Below are 22,504 nucleotides of genomic sequence, written 5' to 3'. Positions count from 1 at the left end.
AAAACTGCAAAAAGAAAATTCAAAGGCAAAACCTCAATCCAAACAGCTAAAAGGCTAGCAAACCCTTCCAGGTTTAAGTGCTATTACTTGCCTTGGTTTTAATAAACTGTGACTAATCAACATTTGTTTTCCCCTCTTTATTTGTTTTCAAAGTATTTCTTCTGTTTAACTTTTTTCTCTCTCTGATGTCAGAAAAGTCACCTCCAATCTCTCCTTGTTTAATTTGAAAGCTTATTGCATGCCTCAATTATAATTTTAACAGCTTCATTGAGGGAACAAGGTATTAAAACTTTAATTAAGAATTGCCATCTCTATATCTATTAGGCTTTAGAGCTAAAAAATGTTATTACATGTGCAAACAAGAATAGTTTGATACAATGTCGGTAAAGGTCTTTTCCATATCAATTGCTTGGATTGCTTTCTCTTTGCCCCTGTGAATTTAATGCCATAATTACATCTCTTACAAAATCCTTCGGGCTAGGTGTGATTCTTCAATTTGGATGTGAATCTCTGTAGGTAAAAAATACCTCTTAGGCTTATGCTGTAAGACATAAATGAAGAAAGAAATTACAAAGCCGTGAGTATTACTTTCACCTTAGTGCGTCACCTTGCCCGTAATGGAAGTATGACTGAGGAAAATGTCACTTCTACATGTGGCAGCTGCAATTTCATTGAAAGATGACTTACAGCCGGACTCAATGCTTTTCATTTTGAGTAAAACCTTTAGCAGTTTTAATACATTAAATTTTTTGTTCCTAGTCCAGGTCTGTGCCTGAGAGGTTCAGGGTGCTGGAAATTGTCTAGTAATCATTTCCCTCTGCATTAGAGATGCAGGGTAGAGAAGTTTGCTGGTTATCAGAAGTCATTATCACTCCTTTTGTCTCCAACATGTATCTGATCTGACTGAGCAAACCCCATTTTCAGTACAGATTTTGTTGTTTCAACAGATACTCCACCAAAGGACGGGCTTAGGATGTGATTTCAAAATCACAAGTGCTCCTGCCCAGTGAAAGGAATAGCAAGCACAGCAAATTAACACCTTTCAGTATCAGTCTCAGGATTATCCCCTGGCATACGGAGACCGGCCTTTGGTACAGGGAAGCAGTGCATTTAGCAATCAAGGCTGAAAAGCTTATGAGACCAACCCACAATACGCCTAGGGCTAAAGCGTTTTCTTTTCCCTCAGTGTTGAAACTCCTGAAACAAATCAGAGCTCTGTATCTTTATGTACTACAAAATGAGAAAAAACACTGTGTCAAAATTATTTCTTCTTTCTTAAACATTTGCATGATTTTTATCAGAAAAACCAGCCAAACCCTATTTCAGGAAAATGGAAAAATCTATCAAGTGCATATCTGAGAGCTACCCCCAGGCCTCTGTGGAATGGATATTCTGCAAAGCACCTGAAAAGAGGTATGTGTATGTTTATATGCATGTTGAAACTAGAAGTTTGCCATCTTCTGAAGAAAAAAGAGACACAGTGAGAAGAAATTACCTCAAGATTTGCCAGGGGACATTTAGATTGTATATTAGGAAAAGTTTCTTCACTGATAGGGTTGCTGAGCACTATAATAGGCTGCCAAAGGAAGCAAATGAGTCACCATCCCTGGGAGTGTTCAAAAAATGTGTAACATGGCACTTGGAGACCTGGTTAAGTGGTGAACATGGCAGAGTTTGGTTGGACTCAATAATCATAGGGGTCTTCTCCAACCTTAATGATTCTATGATTCTACACTGCCTAGTGTGCTTGCTGAGCTGGGGAGATAAATGAAGAGGAGCTTCTGAATCAGAATTTTTTGAGATGGGCTCTGCTGGTTGGCACACCCACGTGTTTGCTGAAAACCTACATCCATGTGATCCACTTTTGGAGTGCTGCAACACATTTTTCCTAGAAATTTTGACTATTGTGCTCTTTTGGAAATTGTCAGCTCTTGGATTTAGAAATGTTATTCTAGATTCATATTTTGATGTCACAAGATGCAAAAGCATCTTGTTTCCATCTAGTTTTTCACATTGTTTTTAAATTTGAATCTTACTATCACAGAACACTTTGGATTGGAAAGGGCCTTTAAAGCTCATCTCTAAAGTCTAAATGCACTGCAATATGCAAGTACATCTTCAGTGAGATCAGGTTCCTCAGAGCCTTGACTTTAAATGTTTCCAAGCATGCGGCATTTGCCACCTCTCTGGCAACCTGTCAGTCTTTCTCCATCCTCATAATAAAAAATTTATTCTTTATGTCGAGTCTAGATTTACCTTCTTTTTGTTTGAAACCATTACCACTTGTCCTCTGGTAACAGGCCCTGCTAAACCGGCCCTGTATATCCCGATCTTACTGATAAACCCTCTTTAACTACTGGGAGGCAGCTGTAAGACCTTCCCAGAGCCTTCACTTCTCCAGGCTAACCAATCCCAGCTGTCTCCATAGGAGAGGTGCTCCAGCTCTCTGAAATTCTTTGTGGCCTCCTCTGGACTCTCTGCAATATGGCCACATCTCTCTAAAGTTGAAGGCCCCAGAACTGGATGCAATCCTCTAGGTGGGGGCTCATGAGAGTGTAGCAAGGGGCCAGAGTTCCCCTCCCTTCACCTGCAGGCCACACTTCTGTTGATGCAGCTCAGAATAACAATTGGTTTTTGGGCTGCAAGTCCATATAGCTGAATCAAGCCAAAATTTTCACTTGCCAGTTCTCCCAAGTCCATCTCAGCTGGGCTGCCCAAGTTCTGTTCATCCCCCAGCCTGGACTGACACCAGGGATTGCCCTGACACAGGTGCAGCACCTTGTGCTTGGCTTTGTTGAGCCTCATGAGTCTCCCACAGGACCACCTCTTGAGCATTTCCAGGTCCCCCTGGATGCCATCCCATCCCCCATGTGTGCCAGTGTACCACACAGCTTGGTGCCACCTGTAAGCTTCCCGCTGTCCATGTCATTGATGAAGATATTAGTACTGGTCCCAGTACAGAGCCCTGAGGGGCATTGTTGTCTCTGAGGGACAACTGGACACCAAGACATTGACCACCACTCTCTGAATGCAACCATCCAGCCAAAGTCTCGTTCACCAAACAGTCCACCCATCAAATTTGTATCTCTCCAATTCAGAGAGAAGGATGCTGGGGGGGAGCATGTCCACACCTTTACAGAAATCCAGACAGATGGCATCTGTTGCCATTCCCTTGTCCACTGATATTGTCACTCCATCACAGAAGACCACTAGGTTGATCAGACAGGACTGCCCTTGGTGGAGCCATGTTGACTATTTCAAATCACATCCCTGTGCCTTAGCAGAACTTCTAGGAGGATCTGTTCTGTGACCTTTCCAGAGGTAAGGCTGACAGGTTGGCAGTTCCCATGGTCTTCCTTTCCTTTTGTAAAATTATGCAGTGTTTCCTTTTTCCAGTCACTGGGAACTTCACCAGGAGCATTAGAGCTGAGAAGACAAGGGATCATGATTTTATGAGCTAAATAATATTTCCCATTCTATTAATATATGAAGTTTATTTATTAGCTGGGGCAATAATGGCTTTCTCTGCAGCATGGCGGTTCAGGGTCTGGATCTCATAATAGCTGCTGGATTTGCAGCACCTCCCACAGCCAGGAAATTAGAGATGTGGTGTGAAAGCTCAGCCTCTGATTTTGCTCTTGTCTGGGTTTTGATCACGTCATTACCTGTCTAAGAACCAGTCTTAGCATATTCAGGTCATTTCAGCCCACATTTCTGCCTAGACTGTGACATTTTTATTTCCTTATCTTCACCTTTCCTAGTTCCTTTTTATTCAATATATGAGATCCAGTTTTCCCACTATTGTTTTGCATATTCTCATGGTTTGGAGATTTATCAGATTTATTTTCTTGAGGTTAACTAAATGAGTCAATGAATAATTATGTTTGTAATTGCAGTTGCCCTTATAAAAAGCATGAAGAAACTGGAGAAATAGATGGCATACAGATGGTGCAACCTGAATTATTTCAAACTTACATATGGTGCTGTGCAGTTAATGTCCTGGGCAGAGAATGCTCCAGCCTCTTTACAATAGGTAACTTCCCTCTAGGGTTTACTTGCATGTGAGCTCAAATATTCTGATGAAGTTAGTTGCACTACCCATCTGAGCATGATTTCTGATCTAAGACACTTGTTTGTAATCACTGGAATAAAGCTAACAGTGAATATGATTGCTCTGTCACATGTTAAAAACCTAATTCCAATAGCTCTTTGTGGTCTCTGTAAAAAGCTTCTTGCCTTTCTACATTTGCTATACTTGTATTGACTTTTTGTTCATGCTTTTAGGACTGTGTGCATGGAAAAGCTCTCCAAAGTGTTCTCAAATATATATATTTGTATATAATTATTGACTAATATATGCACTCAGGTTTTCTTTCCTGTTTTTTCTTTTAAATAAACCCAACCTGAGCTAAGATCTATGCTGCATTGTGCCCTAAAGGTCTCTTGTGAATCATGACAAAATTTGTTTTGAGACATCTAAATCCATGAAGGTTACTAATTTCATGATTATGGTAATTATTATTACAATGTAAAAATTATTATCTATACAGCATTAGTAGAAAAAATGTTGATCTAACTGAGCATTTCCCAGGCAAAGTTGTTTCAGTGCCTGTGTTTTCGTTTTGTAGATTTAAATGAAAGACAACCAGCACCTTTACCTGAACTAGTACTTAAGGTCGGGGAACCATTGCTGATCAGATGCAGAGCTGTTCACCGTAATTACAAATTTGGAATACAACTATCTTTTGAAAACAGAGAAGTTGTACAGGTAAAAAGGGCATATTTTAAAATTTGTTTTATTTGGCACTGTCAACTGATTAAATATGAATCTCTGTTGAAAACCAGGGTAGCTACTATGAAGGATTAGAATATCAAGCAGACTCCTCAGCAATTCGGATCCAGTATGTGTTTGTTTTAGCAGCAGAAAGAAATGACAGTGGACATTACACCTGTTCTTCTACTGCTCATCCGAATCAAACTGCTTTGATCACAGTTCTAGGTAATTCCATTCCCAGGTGTTAATTTTGTCTCTCAGTTGTTTTGCTTTGTTTTCAATGTGTCTGCTCTTTACTTGCGGATATGCAGTATGTGTTTATAGCTCCCTTGCTAAGGAAAAAGTCTGTTTGCACTTACAAGCAATCCAGGAGAGCCAAGAGATTAATCTGAACTGAGTCATTCTGGTACCTGAATATAATTAACCTTTTCTTTATATTGCTTTTCAAATAATTCCCTTTAAAAGACAGTGCTTTTATAAGTGGCATGAAAGGTCACTGTTTAGAGATGCAGTCTGTGTGATGATTTCAATGGGATCTCCTAGAAACACAGGCTGGGATTCATCTTATTTGTTGGTGACTCTCAGCCAGTATGCCACAGAGCCATAATTTTTAAAATCAAATTTCATTCTACTTAAGCAACAAGCTGATTTAAAAGCCAGAAGTGCTGAATTTAGTTGAGAGCGGCCTCACCTGCAAACTTTGTTCTTCAGATGGAAATTATATACAAATAGGCCTAGGTCTGGAAATAAGGCATAAAAAGGAAAGCTGTAGGTAGGACCACACTGCTGGACTAAGTACAGGGTGTAATTTAATGATTGTGTGCCTGGAGTTGGAGCCTCTAGCCCTGAAAACAAGGCTCTCTGAAACAGTCACCATGTGTTTGACCTTAGATGTAGTTGCTCTCAGAGTTTACGGGACCTAGGCTAGGAATGTTAGGAAGTGAAAATACTTACCCCTGTCTCTCCAGAAATTACTTTCCCAGTGCGATATCCTCTTTTCAGCTTCTGCCTACCACTGAGCAGGAAGTTCCCTTGTCACTTACAATAACTGAGTACTATACCTGTGCATTTTTTCTACATATAACTCCTTGGTAAACAGGAACATGGTGGTGAGGGTGTACTGTAGAGGTAGGGCAAGATCCTCTTTTTTATCAGTAGCTGTGCATAGGTCAGAAATAGTGGCTTCTTGGGTCTGTGAATTATCAGGCAATGACAATCAGAGAGAATATCGGAGAGAGAATAGGGTTATATTTCTGAGCAGGGTATTTTTTTCACTGCAATGCACCAACCTGTGTTGCTTGTCTGTGCCCTCCCTAGTGTCCCTTTATGTGAACAAAGCTTCTGAGGGTTCATTGTTTTTGCTGATGAAAAAATGTATTTGTTTACTTACATGGTGAATTAAATGTCATGGTGTGATGTTAGCTTGTCATACCAAGATAACAGCTGTGCTTCTCTCTCCAAGGTTCTACAGGAATATCTTGTGCTTCTGATCCATCCCAGCATTTAGCCTAATGTGTTAATGACAATCACTGTGGGTGTGAATTTATGCTAACAATGCAGATTCCACTTCAGCAGCATTACAGATTTCAACTCAGTTGCCCATGTCTTAGCATAGTAGTTTCTGAAACAATCCGTGTCCCACCTTTAAACCATTACTGTGCAAGATTCAACACCTGTAGCTTCACTGGGAGTCATCATGGTGTAGCTTATCCCAGAGAAAACTGATTTGGTTGGCACACAGTCCATTGCCTGGGGAGCCTGGCTGCCATAGCTATATGGATGGGTGTTTTTCTATTCTCTAATAATGCCTTGCAGCCCAACAGCTTTGATTTGCTCTTTGGTAATTGATACCTCACCAATTTATCCCATTTTGTGTGACCATCAGGTCAGGCAGGGTGGTTAGGTCGCTTCAAAGCACAGCAGAGATCATGCCAACAACGGCGGCTGCAAGGCTCTTTGTTACTGCAGGCCTTATGTTCAGTTTCCACCAGCACTAAATAAAGAATTTTTAGCACTATGTAATCTTAAGGAATATGTAAGTTATTTGGCAGCACATTGTATTAAAAGTAAAAAATAAAGAAAAATGAGGAACACAGAGAGTTGTTCCATCTTGAGAGATTCATCTCACCTCTTTGGTATTGCTAAGTATAAATAGTCAAAAATACACTTAAGCCTGGCAAAAATTATAAACCAGCAATAATTTGCCATTTTCTTTCTCCTCCAATAAAGAAATGACATTTTTTTTCTCTGTTGTTTTCCAGAGAAATGGCATACTCCAAGGTCCTAATATGCTTTCTGCAGACAGCCTTTACTCTTGGCTGGTTGTGTTGTTAACAGTACACTCAAACGATATTCTGTCTGGAAGGATGAGGACCAAAAGATGAAGGCTCTATTTATAAAATCAAGAAGCCTTTTATATCAAAAATAGGAGAGCAGTCATGAAAACAATAGTTTCTTGTTTCGAAATACTGAAATGTCTGTGGTTTTTATGGGAGTTTCCAGGTAATAAGTAAGCTAAGACAGATAAAATATACCAAGCAGAATATAGGGTTAAAATCAGAAAAAAAAAAAAACCCACTCAAAAAGAGAAAACATGTCCAGCAATATTTTTATGGTGAGGTTTTTCACCATGCAGCTGATTAAGTACCACAGGTTTTTCAGAAGTTGTACAGTCCTTGGAGATACCCAAACAAAACAGGACATGGCTCTGAGCAACCTCATCTCCTGCTCTGGGCAGGAGTTTGCCTGCATATCTCTTCCAATGTATATGGTTCTGTGATCTTTCCAGAGTTGATCCTAACACCACAGGTGCTTTGGGACAGCCTCCCCCTACACATCTGTTGTTCAGTCTCTTTGGGTAGGATTCATTCCAAGCCATGAGACATCTAGCCCCAACAATGACTTTGGTTCCTTCATCAGTCATTGCCAAGAAGCAGTATTTCCAGAAGTTCAGTACATCTTTGTCATCTCCTGCTTTAGGATGGGATACATCTGAATATGCCTTTTTCATTCCACTGAATTTATGAGAGGTCCAAACAAGTAACTTAGGTGAATCACAGAACTTTTGACATCTCCACAAGGTGAAACGAATCCCACCCTAGAAAGGGAAATACCAGCAGCACATGGTTCATGAACATCTTCAAAACACTCTTCCGTGTTGCTGTCGTCTTGCATTAAATAAGTTTAATTTAAATGGAGAAATACAGGAGCAGCTACAGGACTCATTTGCAAAAGTTTCAGCTGATTTCAGGAAAGAAGAAAGAACTCTTGTCAACATCTGATTATGATGGTAGTGCCACCTGGTTCTGTTCCTGTAGAAGGAAAACCAGGAATTGCAGCTGTTAACAACAGGAATACACACCTAAACCAAACCAAATAAACAATGGCATTATTTGCCCTGTGAACATTTGCCATAATTTGTAGGGCAGATTGAAGAGAAATGTCAGACCATTTTGGAAGTTCTCTGCTCTGACCAAATGTGCAACTGCATTAGGCTCAAATCATCTGTCTGCAACTGAACACAGTGACGATATTTCAATACAATGTTGAAGCATTATCTTATTTTGATTAACAGGATGCCTTTTGTGATGTAAAAGAGTTTTTGCTTGTGATAACCCAAATGAAAAACATACAGGTGTTAAAATGTCTTCCTTAAAGTCCAACCTTTCTAATACATCTTTTCTTTCATTTTTTTTCTCCAGAAAAGGGATTTATAAATATAACTGACTCTAAAGAAGATTTTGAAATTGGTGAGGAAGAGTTTTGCTTTGAAGTTAACTTTACAGCATATCCTCCAGTTCGATGTATGTGGCTATTTTCCAAAAAAACTTTTCCATGTATACAAAGTTACAGTGTGGATGGACTCAGGTATTTGAATATTTTTAATAATTCAATATAATAATGTTTCTCTTTATATCTTATTTGAATGGTTTACTGTCAATGCTTTGTACTCTCTTTGTGTTTTTAAAATATGAATGAGCCACATGGTGAGACTGGGTTAACAAAGGGTGCTCAAACATAATTTTGGCTTTCAACAACAGTTCACAGATAACTTGTAGCATCACTTTATTCTCTGTTTATAACGAACTCTTTGCTAAGTTATGCATCTAGCAACCCTCCAGTTTGTACGTCTTCTGCCATTCCCCTTCTGTCTAACATAATTTCTGAGTTACAGATCTGTTGCTGTTTTCATTCTGGACCACAAGTTCTGCATGTTCCCATTTTGTCATCCTGTTGTTGATGATGTTCCCAGTGTCTTTCAAACAGCTCAGACCAAGTGCAGGGCTCTGTAGTTCCCAGGCCTCTGCTGGGTCTGCTGGCCCGTGCCTGTGTCACAGAAACATGCCGTTCTGCTCGTTACCCAGGTCATGGATTCTTCCGCTGCTGCAGCAAAACATGTTTTCAATAAACCTGCTAGTTATCTACCTTTTCTGTTATTTCCTACAATGGACTTCTGGCATGAATCCTGTTTAAGGCTAATGTTTTCTCCATTCCCTAGGCTCTCTAATTTCTTGATAACATTATCTAATTTCCTTCAGGATTTCTTTCAGAGTAGTCCCATGGCTTTGCAGGTAACAGCTTTTACTCACCTCAATGAAAGTAAAGCCAAGCTGCTCTTTTCAAGTTTTTACATTAAAAGTGAATCGTCTGTAGGCAGGAGTTAATGCAACTACTCTGATTTCTTCTAATACTCTTAAAACCTCTGTCATCATCTGCATAAAGCTGCATCAAAGACTTGGTTACACTTTCTAGGATTTCTTTCCATAGTATTTTGATACCTTTGATTTAATCCACTAGATTCTCGAGTTATCTTTGCAATAGGCTAGCCTTTTCATCTGCATCAGATGGTGTATTGGAGTCAGACCTCAGTGAAATTCAGAGAGAGCTCAGTTCAGGTTAGCAAATTGTCATCTCCTGGCAATGGCCACAGGAACTCTGTCCCTGCTGATAAAGTGAGGGCTGTCAGCAAACTTTGATAGCGCTGGGTGGGTGTTGGTGACTAATCTGCAATGCCTGACACGGGCTTGGCAGAGCTGTGCTTTGTGACAAGACTGATTTTGGAAGTGAGGTCTCAGGGGACAGCCATGAGCATTTGCTCATCCTTGTCCAATAGGTACCTCCCTCCAGCTGATAACACAGAGCTGATTTGCTTTGCAGCTGATATGGACCTCTCCTCACTGCTTGCACCAGCACGACTCAGTTTTGCTTGGATGATTGGCAGTGGGTGTAAATTCAATCCAGATAAGAATTAGGTGCTACAGACCGTGCCAACAATAATATTACTGAGGCCTTTTGAAATAGTTTAGGCAGCTGTCATTAGTCAGAAAGGTGCAACTGCTGGCCTGGGATTTATGAGTCACTTCAGAGCCAGGGCAGCAAAGAAGCAGCAGTTGCTGAGTGCTGATCACCACCTGCAGGATGGGGGAAAGGCCAGCTTGTGTCCCTGGAGCCCTGTGTCCAGGCTGGCTCAGCCACAGCCACCAGGCATTGCTGGGGCCTGCTGGCTGCTTCAGATGACTCGGCCACTTGTCTGCCAGTGCTGTTGGACAAATAGGATTTTTTGTGTTTGTTTGGGGTAGTTATTCTTTGAATTTATTTGCATCCTATTTATCTTATGGAAAAATAAAATAGAGGGAAAACCACATGAATTTGCTGATTATTTCCTCTGACAAGTACATCCTTTTGTACAGACATCCCTGACAATGATCCAGTTTTAGCTGAATGCAAGCATTGGACAGACATGCTTCATTTGAGGACAAAGAGTAGGGGTACATATTTCATTCAGTTTGAAGCACTCAGAAGCAGCAAGGGATAGGGAGATCAGGAGATTCTGGCTGCAAGCTGAAGCCCTGCAGATTTCAATGTGATTTTAAAGCAGAAAGTTTCTCAAAGGAACACAACAAAAGTCATCACATATCTAAACACATTGTGAGTCTCACTTTTCATATTCTAGCTGATTTCTGTGTAATCCTGTCTCCCAGCACTTCTACTTTTTTCCTTTCATATCCTTTTTCATTTCCTATTTTTATTTTTCTTAATTTCTACCAGTTTCTGTAAAATTATTCCTTCAGAATGAAGATCATATTAAATTTCAATAATTAGCTCTGTACCTTTCTTTAGTTTTTCACTTCAAAACCCAGTGGTCCATCCCTTCTGTCACTACACTTACAACATATTTTCAGACATTCCTTCCAAATTTCCATTTTCTGTTTGTTTTTGTGGGCTCTCTACTTCACCACACTGCTGATTTTCACTTCCCTCCTAAGAGCTAATGACTCTATACACAAAATGTCCTCTGTTAAACGTATAATACTCAGCTCACATCCCCTTATATTTTCAGGTATCAAAGGTACTGTTTTAACTATTTTTTTTCTGATAATTTCATTAGTATATGATCCAACCTGGGATTTCAAAAGTAACTAATTGTTTTTGGTTTCATCCATTTTTTTCCCTGTCTTCAGTATCTTTTTTGAGGCAGCTTAAAAGGGTTCTGACTTTAATAAGTCCATGAGTTCAGATGCACCATTAAGGCCATTTTAGATTAAGAGATTCAAAAGTCAATAATTATATAAAAGTGTGGCCTTAGTCAAAAGACAAAATTGCCAGTGGTATCAAGGAGAGTTTTCCTGGTTTAGAAATTCAAGGTGATACTTGATGCCTTTGTATGTATCTCGCTTAGGGAGAAATAGCCCAATTTTAAACTTTCTCCTACTTTGCATATTGCTGATATGGGCTGTCTGGGTTTTTTTGCCATCTCCAAAATCTCTGATGTTCCCACTTGCCTTTATCACTAAAACAGGGCTGGGGACCTACAACACAGTTACCACTGAATTGTCAGCAAAAACAGCTATTCCCAAATTGTCAGCAACTACAGCTAAGAGGGATTTTCTTAGGCTACTCTCATGATGCTGATGAACTGCATTATCTGCTATTCAAAAATTGTCCTGACAGCCATAATCTAGTTTAAAACACAGAAATAGGATACCATCACTGAAAAATGGCATATTCCCTTCTCCCTGCCCCATCCCATGTCCCATAAACCAGTGACTCAACAGGACAGTCAGACATGGATCTTTAGGTCTCTGCAGCTCTCTGTTGTTAGTTTCTGGCCAGAAACTTGTCAGAGCCCGTACTGGCCATCTCCATTGAAGGAAACAAGTGTCTCCTCCATGGTTTGGGTCTTGGTTTTCTGCCATCCACTGGCTCAAAATTAGGGATTAGTAGAAGGCTGGTCCTCCTCTTGCAGAACTACCTTGAGGGTTGATGTTTCATCTCATTGGCAATGAACTTATGATGATGATCCCATTCCTGAGTCTATGTGAGATCTTTCCATTTGGAGATGTTTGTCTCTTCTGTTCCTCCCTGTCGTTGTTTCCTAACACAATCTATCACATCAGCTAGAAACTCCCATCAAAGTTCCTTGGAGAGAAGAAAGTTTGATCCTTTGCTGGTTTTAGCAGATGTGCCTTGGTGTGTCTTGTCTTCCAGTGAATTAGTAACAAAATCACAGCTTGACAGCCTGTGTGCACTCCAGGAACAGTGAGAGGAAAAAAAAATGAAGAATTAAATCAATACTGCAGGGAAAAAAGTATCTTCTCACCAGCACAGTTAGATTCTGGAATTTATAGTCTCTAAGTAAAAAAAAATTCCTTCTTCATGAGAAGATGCAGAATTGCTTCAAACTTATAAATGAGTCTTGACTGCATTGAAATATTTTTCAAGTCAATATTTTGTTCTTTTTCCCTTTTTTGACTTTGTTCCACAGCATTTCATCAAAGTTCTGCAACCATCAGCACCAGTCTGGGATATATGTATTTTATGCTGAAAATGATGACACAGTTGTAACAAAAAATTTCACTCTGTATGTGAGAAGTAAGTAAAACTATTGCTGAATATTTGACAGTCTGGGATTTTGTCACTGATATAAATAGAATTATTATGGTTTTCTTTAACGTTTAAATTCTCTATTTTGTTACCATAGATTTGTTGTTAAAAAATGGAGGATCAAACAGCAAAAATATGATTCTTTTCCCACTGCTGAAATCTAGGCACTGGGTCAGAGAAAGACACTGGATGCTTGTGGGTTGTATTTCTTGTGTCAGTTAAGGATGGAGAACAGAGAAAGGAGGAGAAGGTTATTAATTTTTTTCTTCCCTTTAGTCTACCTTAAACAGAATATGAGGAATCAGTTGCATACTGAGAAAATAAATGTTTCTTAAGAAAATTACAAACCTAGGAACTCAGTAAAATACCTAACTCCATTCTATCTCTACAAAGCTGGAACATATGTGACTGCTGCAGAGACCACATGAGATATAGAGTTGGGAGTAAACCCTTATCCTTATTAGGAATTAGCTTCTATGCCATGTTTACGAAGTTTCTCTTTTCCGTAATGGCATATATAATATAATATAGTTAGTGTGAAGACCCTCTGGCAAGTGTAACTTGTATGTTTGGGCTGCAGTGCCTCATACACTCCTGCCCACAATTCACACACATGCACAGTCTTGTGCACCAGTGCTCTCAGATATCTCAGTTCTGCCACAGGACTGCAGCATCTCTCCCTTGCTCCAGGTGTGGGGGCTTTATTTGTGATATATTATCTATACAAGGACCTTCTGTGCACATTTTGTACGAGTTGGACACGCAGAACCTCAGTGCCAGAGCAGCCCTAGGACCAGCTGCTTAGTCCAAGTCAGAAAAGTAGAAGTCAAGATTTCTAATTTTGGCTCTGGTATTGTTTTGGTCTGGCTGTGCCCATACAGAGAAGTGACTGCTCCCCTTGCCTTGCCACACTGCCATCCACAAAACCAAGGAAGGAGAAGGACTGTGAGCTACACCCAGCTCTCACTGTAACATGCAGTTTTTTATTTTGAAAACAGAAGCAGACCTTGGTCTCAGCAGGGTTTTGTCCCGTGAAGTGTTGACAGAATTTGTCTTAGAGAATCATGGAATTGATTAGGTTGAAAGAGATCTTTGAGATCACAGAATCCAACCATTAACCCAGCACTCCCAAATATACCACTAAGCCATGTCCTTAAGCCATGTGTTGTTTTACTGCAGGAAAGCCTGAAATAAAGATGCAGCCATTGTTCAAGCAGATCTCCTGTGTTGCTGAAGGTTACCCTGCCTCATCCTGGGTATGGAGGAACTGCCTTGAACTGAACTCATCCAAGTAAATAACTTTCTTTCTTTTTATTCATTGCAAAGACTATCTGAACTATCCTTGATTAAATGAAGACCAGCCTGTAACAAACTAAATGTAAAATGCACACTTAACTCCTTGCCCTACTCTAGGGGAACCAGATCAGCAAAATCAGGGGAAGTTTTCCTAGTTTTTTATTGCCATCAAATGAAGTCTATAAAGGTGTATATCTTGGGCTCTTTACACCAAAAGAGACCCCACTGGGTTTATATCAGCAGCCAGGTGGTAACAAAGTCCAATCTAAGTTTTTCTCTTAGCCTAACAAAGTTATAGGGATTCAGGGAATGCATTGGTTAGTACAGGCCTGACTAATTGGTTAAGTTTTGGTTAAAAGACCTGCTATGGTGACCTGTTACCAAAGCCACTAAAGCCAATGAGAGTGTTCCAGTAAAGTTAGTGAGAGTATTTCCAGTAAAGTTAGTAAGAGTGTCTCCATTTCCTCTATTTATTTAGGGCAATGAGTCAGGCTCTAAAATTTAAAAAAATGTTGAAACAGCTTTGACCTAATTTGTGAACTCCACAGTTTTTATTTTAGATATGCCAAGAAACTAATAATCCCAGGGTGCAGAAGAATACTAAGTCAAATTTTCCTTTATAAGATTGTGAATAAACTCTAAAGTATTTATTTTAGCTAGACATAAAAAGTACCTAGACAATTTTCTTATTCATACCTCTTAAAAGGCTTCCTTATATCAATCTGTTTGTGCAGAAATGGATGAGGAAAAAAAAAAATGCAGCTAGCGGGTTTAAAGTACTTCTTAAATCATCTTTCTGGAATGAAAATGCTGTGACATATCTTTTCTGAGGAACTTCCAAATGTAGAAGCTAGTGCTATGAGTATAGCTGAATAAATTTAATTTATTTCTTATCTCCTCATTTATTTATGTGAAGAGTAAATTAGACAGTAAGTCGATGAATGATAGAAAAGTTAGAAGTCAAAATTATCTATGTGGACCTCCTTTCCCTCAAGTGTAAAGTTCCCTCTCCCTACATATCAAGCCTTAAATAAGTCATTAATCTCTCCCTCTGGATGGATGGAGACTCTCCATCATGAGTGAGAGAACCTTCATGGGTGAAAGGACATACCTTCAGGGAAAGGAGTTAGAACTTTTGCTCTGGTTTCATATAGTATTTATAGTTTTAGCAGTGGCTCATTTGCAACTGCTCAGTGGTTTGAATGTATGAAACCAGTGGGAATAGATGAGATGCGAGGGTTGTGTCAGTGTGAAATTGATGGAGACTCCAGAGTTCAGGGGGTGCAAATAGCCTGCCAAGGCAGTGGTGGAGAGTGGGAGTGAGCCCAGTGTAGGAGGTAGCTCAGTGCCTGCTAACCCTGCCATGTCCATCACCAAAAATGAGACTGGTAAGTGGCCAGGAGTCTCACTCTATCCCTGACAAAATCCAAGCCCCTTCCCTTCTCCTCTTCCAACACAGACACTAGGTGTGTTTTGAAAGTTCCCACCATCTCCCCTGGCAAATGTCACTGTGAACTAAAAATCAAAACTGGTCTGCTTCCTTTTTCAGCTGCACAGAAGAAATCACAGAGGGGATTCAGAACTTCTTGCCAGAGAGGAGATCCCTGGGGTCGTGGATTTCAAGCAGTATTTTATATGTAAAGGAGACGGCAACAACCTTCTCAGTGGAGTGCTGTGCAAACAATTCAGCTGGCTCAGCCTGTGAAAAGAGTTTCATTAACCTGTCAGGTACCACAAGCCAGTGTTTTAGCACAGGTTTTCTCAACTAAAGCTGGCATGGTAGAACGTACAATACTTTTTATCTGGCTAAATGTCTGACCTTGCAACAGCACTGCAGGTAAAGCACAAGCTCTGTATGTACACAGTATCAGAAATAATGGATGAATGGGAGACAAAAATCTCTTTTCTCTAGGCCCAAAGCAGAGGCTCCCTCATTAAAATAAACAGAATCAAATAGGAAGTGCAGAATGGAGCCATGGCAATATTTGAGGCTGATTTCTTATTTTACTTTGGTCATCCCTTCATGAATCATTTTTGGCAAGAGCTAAAGGCACTCTGGTAGCTGGTGGCATAGTGCTATCTCTTGCTACTTTCCTTAAATCCTTGTGGTGCTGCCAGAAATGCCCGTGGGAGCTCTCCTCATCCCATGGGAGTCACTGCACACCCAAGCAAGATATGGCTGAGCCAACAGCTCCAGTGAAGGGTCAATCCCTGCCTGGAAAGCAGGAGCTCTGGGAAACAGACCTTCTTAAACTGCTGTAGGCAGGTGATAGGAGGTAAAATCCTGGTTAAGTAGTCTCTCTTTTTGTCAAGAGAATGACAGATTATTTTCTCATTGAACCAGACAGTGAGTATGATTATTTGCACTTTGTACTTGTAGCACCATATGTATTCCACAGAGAAAAATATTTCAGTTAGAGGGAATATGCTGTAGCACCAGGAATGGTTCTGAAATATCCAGGTATTTGCAGTACAGGGATTTCCTTTGTCATGATGAATAAGCAGTTTGGTGCTTTTGACTACAGCGGACAGAAGCTGTGACCTCTGTTAGAGTTTGAGCATTCATGTTGAAATTAGAATAGAAAGTAATCATAATAATTATGCTTTTAGAAGAAACCAAAATATGAGGGTAGGTCTCATGTTTGCACGCTTATCTACCAATCAACAATTTATTCCTGTTTATGCTCACAAAGTTCAATCCAAGGATCACAGCAACACCTCCATGCACTTAGGTTTATTAATGGATTTAGCTGGTGGGGTTTCTTTGTGGTTTTTTGTTTTGTTTGTTTTGTTTTGTTTTTTAATGAGAACAGATGTCAGAATTACCCAGAACTTAATGCCCATCTTGGTTTGCATGTGGCTGCATCTCACTGCCCATGCAGAGGAGGCTCAGGTGTGAGAGGGCTGCAGACTGCCAGAACTGACCGTGGGTTCTCCTTGCATTTTTAGCTGTACACACAAACAGCTGCAGTGGGTAGTAATACGTGTCTTTTAAAGTTGCAGGAGCTGTTTCTTCCCCCCAAGACAATGCTGTATTCTATGTCTCCATTGGATCTTTTCTCCTCTTGGTCGCTTTTGTATTTGTATTCATTTTTCTTAAATATAAAAAGGTAAGAGCAAACATAAATACCTGACCATCCTTCTTTTGTTCCTACCAGGCTGTTTCTTCTCTCAGACTTTTTTCATTGTGTGCTTTTTTCTTCCAAAGCAATTCAAATATGAAAGCCAGTGGCGAATGATTCAGATGATAGGGCCATCAGATAATGAATACATCTACATTGACTTCAGAGAATTTGAATATGATATAAAATGGGAATTTCCCAGGGAAAATCTGGAATTTGGTGAGCAATTCATAAGGTAAATCCCAATACTGGAGCAGTAGTTTGTGCTGTACCAGCAGCAAATAATACTGGCATTTTGTGTCTTGTAGGACAGGTCCTTGGCTCTGGGGCCTTTGGGAAAGTAGTGAATGCAACAGCTTATGGAATTAACAGTGCAGGAGATGCAGTCCAGGTCGCAGTCAAAATGCTAAAAGGTATGATGAACTCTGGTCCCTCCCACAAGCAGTGATGTATTCTAGTATTTCCAAAGTAGAAGAGGCATTAGAAATCCCCCTTACATTCAAAACTTTCAGCAGTTACACCTCACAAATGCTTGGCTTAAAATCCTTTCAAAGTGCTTTCAAAACCCTGTTTCAGTTTGGAAAGGTATTGCTGAAGTGTCCTCATCCTGCAGCACATTGCACACACACTACAGGAGGTTTGTGTTGTGTGGGGAAGTATGGAGCCTCTAAAGAGGAGAAATGCAAATCCCCAGTGCAGATTAGCCTACCGCTTATATTGGTGACTATGGCCTTTGGTGTAAGGCCCCTTTTTCTCGTAGTGCTGTCTAGCTGTGGCAAGCCCTTTGCTTGCTTTGTCTGAGCTAGCTTGTTTCCAAAACTTCCAGCACAATTTCCTGTAGGGTTTTTTGTTTGGTTTTTTTTGGGGGGGTGGGGGTTTTTTTTGTTTTTTGTTTTTTGTTTGTTTTGTTGTTGTTGTTGTTGTTGTTGTTGTTGTTGTTGTTGTTGTTTTGGGGTTTTGGGGTTTTTTTTTGTTTTTTGGGTTTTTTTGTTGTTGTTTGTTTTTGTTTTTGTTTTGGCTTTTTGTTTGTTTGTTTGTTTGTTTGTTTGGGATTTTTTTTTTGGTTGGTTGGTTGGGTTTTTTTATTTTTTTTATGATGACACGAAACAGTTTCTTTCCATCCCTCCTTATGAATAAGGCTATGAAACCTCAAATACTCCTTCTGTTATGTTCTGGCCTCTCTCCAACTGTCCTGACTCCTCATAAAAGCAGTGTCCAGGAGCAAGCTTCCCTGAAAGCAAGCAGAGGAGGGATGCCTCACTGAGTCCCAACTAATCACAATCCTGTTCACAGAATGTTGGAGTAGTTTACACTGGAGAAGATGTCTGGGATCACTAAATCCAACTGTTAGTCATCACTGTCCAGTCCACCACTACAGCATGTCCTCAGTGACACATCTACATGCCTTTTAAATACATTCAGGGATGGTGACTCAAACCACTTCACTGGGCAGCCTGTTCCAGTGCTTGACAACCCTTTGCTTGACATTTTCTGAATATCCAATCTAATCCTCCCCTGGCACAAACTGAAGTTCTCTCATCCTTTGACTTGTTACTTGGGAAAAGAGACCAGTATCCACCTCACCCACCTTTTTATATATATTGGAATAAGCTTCACACTGATACCACCATCCTGCCCACCTGTGTGCCCACACAGCCCCTTCCTGCCAGCACTGCCATTCAGGTTTTCATCCCTCATTTCCACATATGCCTCAGTTTCGTGCTTCCTTGGTCCACTCCTTTGTGGTTGTCTTTGTAGCACTCAACTTGATCATTTTGGCTCACATTCCCAATTCACTGAAGTGGTGAGCACCAAGTGCTCACTGGCAAACAAGACTAAAGCTGTTACTGAAACACAGCGTGGCCGTCTCAGGTGTTGGATTGCAGATGGTTGTGTGCCATGTGGCTGCCTTTTTTTTTCTCTTAACATTTCTCTGCAACAGGCTTGACTGCCACTTCTGTGGGAACTTGGGAACACTTTATTCCCACTTTTTATTCCCACTTTTTTTATTTATTGCCACATTTTTGGGAATATATTGCTGTCATTCCTTGCCAGCCCAAGAATGACAAATGTTGACATTTACTGACTGCTTTTCCAAGCTTCCAAATGATCTGCACTCACACACAAATTTAGTTTCCACCTTTGACTGAATCTTTTTATCCAAAAAAAACCTTTGGAAAAGTTTTTTTAACATGTTCCCAAATGTACTGTCAGTCCAATGAATTTGAAACTAAGATTCACATGTGACAAAGCATCACAACCATTTAAATTTTCATTTCTTTGACTGAGATTTCCTAATCTGTGTTATTACCCTTACAGAAAAACCTGATGCTTCTGAAAAGGATGCTCTAATGTCTGAGCTGAAAATGATGACTCACATTGGAAGCCATGAAAATATTGTGAATCTTCTAGGAGCTTGCACTGTATCAGGTAAATTGAAATTGTGGAAAAGTACCAATTAAAACCTCCAGAATAATGAAGACTGATTTTGCTGTTCTGTGCTGGCCCAAAAGAAGATGAAGATGGACTGAAAGCAAGTTTAAGGCCACACATGTGTACAGAAAAGGGTAGTTTCTGATTATTCTGGCAGGAAGTGATACAATAGTCCCTCTGTAGAATAGGATTTCCTGTTACGGTAGTGATGGCACTGGCATGAGCCAGTTTATTAAGTGAAAAGGAAAAACTTACCTGGTGTCAGGAATTTTTGTATAACCATGATTATGTTCACATAGGAAATTATATTTTTTTTTTATTTATGTGGCTCAGCAATGAATGGATAAAGATAGCCATAAGACAGAGAAGAAACAAAAGAAACTGAAAAATAATGGAGGTAAGACAGAGACAAAAAAAAAAAAAACAACAAAGAGAGAAATAAATAATGGAAAGAGGGACAACCTTTTTAAAGCACCAAATGTAAAAACAAAACTGAAGAATAAAAGAATAAGCAAAGGTGGGCCAAGATGAAAGAATGAGATACTATCACTGATTATTGTGTGACTTGTGTTATCACTGAGGTAATTTACACACCTATTCTTGTCTCAAGAACTGCTTCTCTGGCCAGTGCAATGATGAACAAGAGTTGGTGAAGAGAGGCTAAAGAAAAGATCAGCTTTGGGAAATGCCAGGGTTTCACCCAGTGTGGGTCATGAGTTCTAACACCTGACACTGAAAAACTTGACAGATTTTCCATCATGGTCACTTATTTAGCCAGAAAGACCAAGCAGAGCAGCTGACTCTTGTTTCCTCAGTTTACATCAGCAGCAATACTGTCAGGCACAGACTTGTGAGGGGTAAGAGGAAAGCAGAGAAATAGTTTGTTCTTAGTGGCTTTAGCTGATTGAAAACTATTCAAACTGCCACTGCCACTGGAACATTGGGCAGGATGTGAGGGTGAAGGCAGGAGAGCTGCAGGGAAGACCTGCTTAGTCTGGTAAGGTAGGGCAGGAACACTTCTTGCCATATCCAAACATATCCAAAATGCCATTTTCAGAAGCATTTACATGGTTCTCAAGACTTTCTCATCCATCCTCTGAGAGACTTTACAGCTTTTGCCAGTGTGCCCTGCCTTGCTTGACAGTGACCTTTTGACAGAAATGTCCACAGATTCATGGTCAGTCTTTCTGGGCCAGAAGTGGTGGTGGCAGTGTGAGATTTTTCAAGGTGATATGTGACCACCCCGAGCTCCTGGTGGCTGGATGTGGTTTTTATCCAAGCCTGCCCGGGTCAGGAATTGAATGTGTTTTTCCTTTCTTGAAAAAGTGGCCTGACCAGTGCTCTACTCAGACACCTCCCTTTGCAAGGGGTATCACTTGTTTAGGCCCCCTCAGCAAGTACTCTTGGGTTTCAGGAGGTCTTCTTGGGGAAAATAAAAGGATATTTCCACAGCATGAAATTTGCACAGATAGATGGAAGGATGTAGGTCAAAGGATGCAAATTCACACCATCCAGATAATTAGCAGGAGTCATCTTTTGCTTGAATCCTGTATGGTTTAGAAAATACTTTGCATCTTTATAGCCTGTACTGTCCTCCCCATTGCCATTGGGATAGGCAAGGATTTTTGTTTTTCTGTAGGAATTTGCAACACAGTTTGAGACATGTATCACAAGGATGAAGTTACACAGACTTTCCAAGGGACATTATAGTCAGTAAACAAATTCGCATTACGTGCCCATCAGTACAGCTTATCTACCTGGGAATGGAAAATGCTTGGGATGTTTTAATACAGATTGATCCTGAGAGAAAATGAAGCAGCGTTGATAGGGAGGATGCTACAAATAGCAGCAAGCGTTTACATTTCCAACTATTTCAGGACCAATCTACTTGATATTTGAATACTGTTGCTATGGTGACCTTCTGAACTACTTAAGGAGCAAGAGAGAAAAGTTTCACTGGACACTGACAGATATTTTTAAACAGCAAAACTTCAGCTTTTACCACAATATCCATCAGGACCAAAACTCTAGGTAAAGAATTTAGTAACAGTTTGATACTTTTAAAAACTGCTATTGCATTTTAAGCTGCATTCTCACCTGTGCTGTATGCTGGTGAAATTATTGAATTCTTGAAAATGTGTCTTCACATGCTTTAATAAGCAATGCATTGGGAGGAACTGAGATTTGATTCTCCTTATGGAGACTGCAGAAGACAATAAATCTCTTGTTTCTCTTTCCAGTTTTGAGAGGAGTCATGTCTGTGTCCAGATTTTTAGTAATAGTAACTGTTCATGTTTTTCACTGTGAAAGAGTTTGTGTGTGGAATATTATGTGATACACTGTGTGAAACCTTTGAAAATGTGTCACCTGCTCCAGGACAGGGACTCACCTGAAGTACAGTGTGGACACAACTCTGTGCAGAGAGGATGAGCTTGAAACCACACAAGGAAGTCAAAACATAAATGTGACACTGGGATCGAATGGGATTGTGCTGTTTTCTGAGGAAGGTAAGAGATTAATTGATTACATGTTCAGTAATGTTGTTATTATTGTATTGATTGTGTTGTTGATATGACTAGACTAGATTCCATTACAAAAAAGGCCTCTTTCTATCATATGTTTCTCTTCAGTCCTGGCAGGAATTTTGCTGGAGGAGGATTCAACAACATTTAAGATCAGAGGCTTATGTTTCTCATCAAACTATACAAAGTATTTGACTATGAAAATGCATGTCTTTATTTTGTATCTGAGGGAAGGATATAAAAAGATGGACACTCTTTGTGATGTTTTTCTTGGTAGGAGCATGTGAAAATCCTTACAACAGTCAGAGGAATTAATCAGAGAGTGAGGGAGTCCGTGGAAAACTCAAACTTTTGATTATTTTGTACAGATAAAATTAAGGAGGCAAACATAGAGGTGGATGAAGAAGAGGATTTTAATGTGCTCACTTTTGAAGACCTTCTTTGCTTCTCTTATCAAGTTGCCAAAGGAATGG

At 40.0% G+C, this 22,504-nt stretch overlaps 1 protein-coding gene across 1 annotated transcript in view; it reads left to right on the top strand.

Moving 5' to 3' along the window:
• The window catches only part of FLT3 (fms related receptor tyrosine kinase 3), a 43,021-nt gene that overhangs the window by 15,873 nt on the left and 4,644 nt on the right, over positions 1-22,504 (top strand). Inside the window, exons 5-19 of the mRNA XM_066313117.1 lie at positions 1,302-1,413; positions 3,897-4,033; positions 4,629-4,768; positions 4,846-4,999; positions 8,476-8,641; positions 12,540-12,646; positions 13,838-13,949; positions 15,504-15,682; positions 16,952-17,064; positions 17,163-17,295; positions 17,385-17,489; positions 19,396-19,506; positions 21,387-21,540; positions 21,886-22,016; positions 22,400-22,504. The exon at positions 22,400-22,504 is cut by the window's right edge and continues 20 nt beyond it. Coding sequence (XP_066169214.1) covers positions 1,302-1,413; positions 3,897-4,033; positions 4,629-4,768; positions 4,846-4,999; positions 8,476-8,641; positions 12,540-12,646; positions 13,838-13,949; positions 15,504-15,682; positions 16,952-17,064; positions 17,163-17,295; positions 17,385-17,489; positions 19,396-19,506; positions 21,387-21,540; positions 21,886-22,016; positions 22,400-22,504 — 1,959 coding nt within the window. The remainder of the gene's footprint in view (positions 1-1,301; positions 1,414-3,896; positions 4,034-4,628; positions 4,769-4,845; positions 5,000-8,475; positions 8,642-12,539; positions 12,647-13,837; positions 13,950-15,503; positions 15,683-16,951; positions 17,065-17,162; positions 17,296-17,384; positions 17,490-19,395; positions 19,507-21,386; positions 21,541-21,885; positions 22,017-22,399) is intronic.

Source organism: Sylvia atricapilla, chromosome 2, assembly GCF_009819655.1.
Source record: "Sylvia atricapilla isolate bSylAtr1 chromosome 2, bSylAtr1.pri, whole genome shotgun sequence".
Lineage (NCBI taxonomy): Eukaryota > Metazoa > Chordata > Aves > Passeriformes > Sylviidae > Sylvia > Sylvia atricapilla.
The sequence above is the reverse complement of the archived record's forward strand: the minus strand, read 5'-3'. Positions and strand labels throughout refer to the sequence as shown.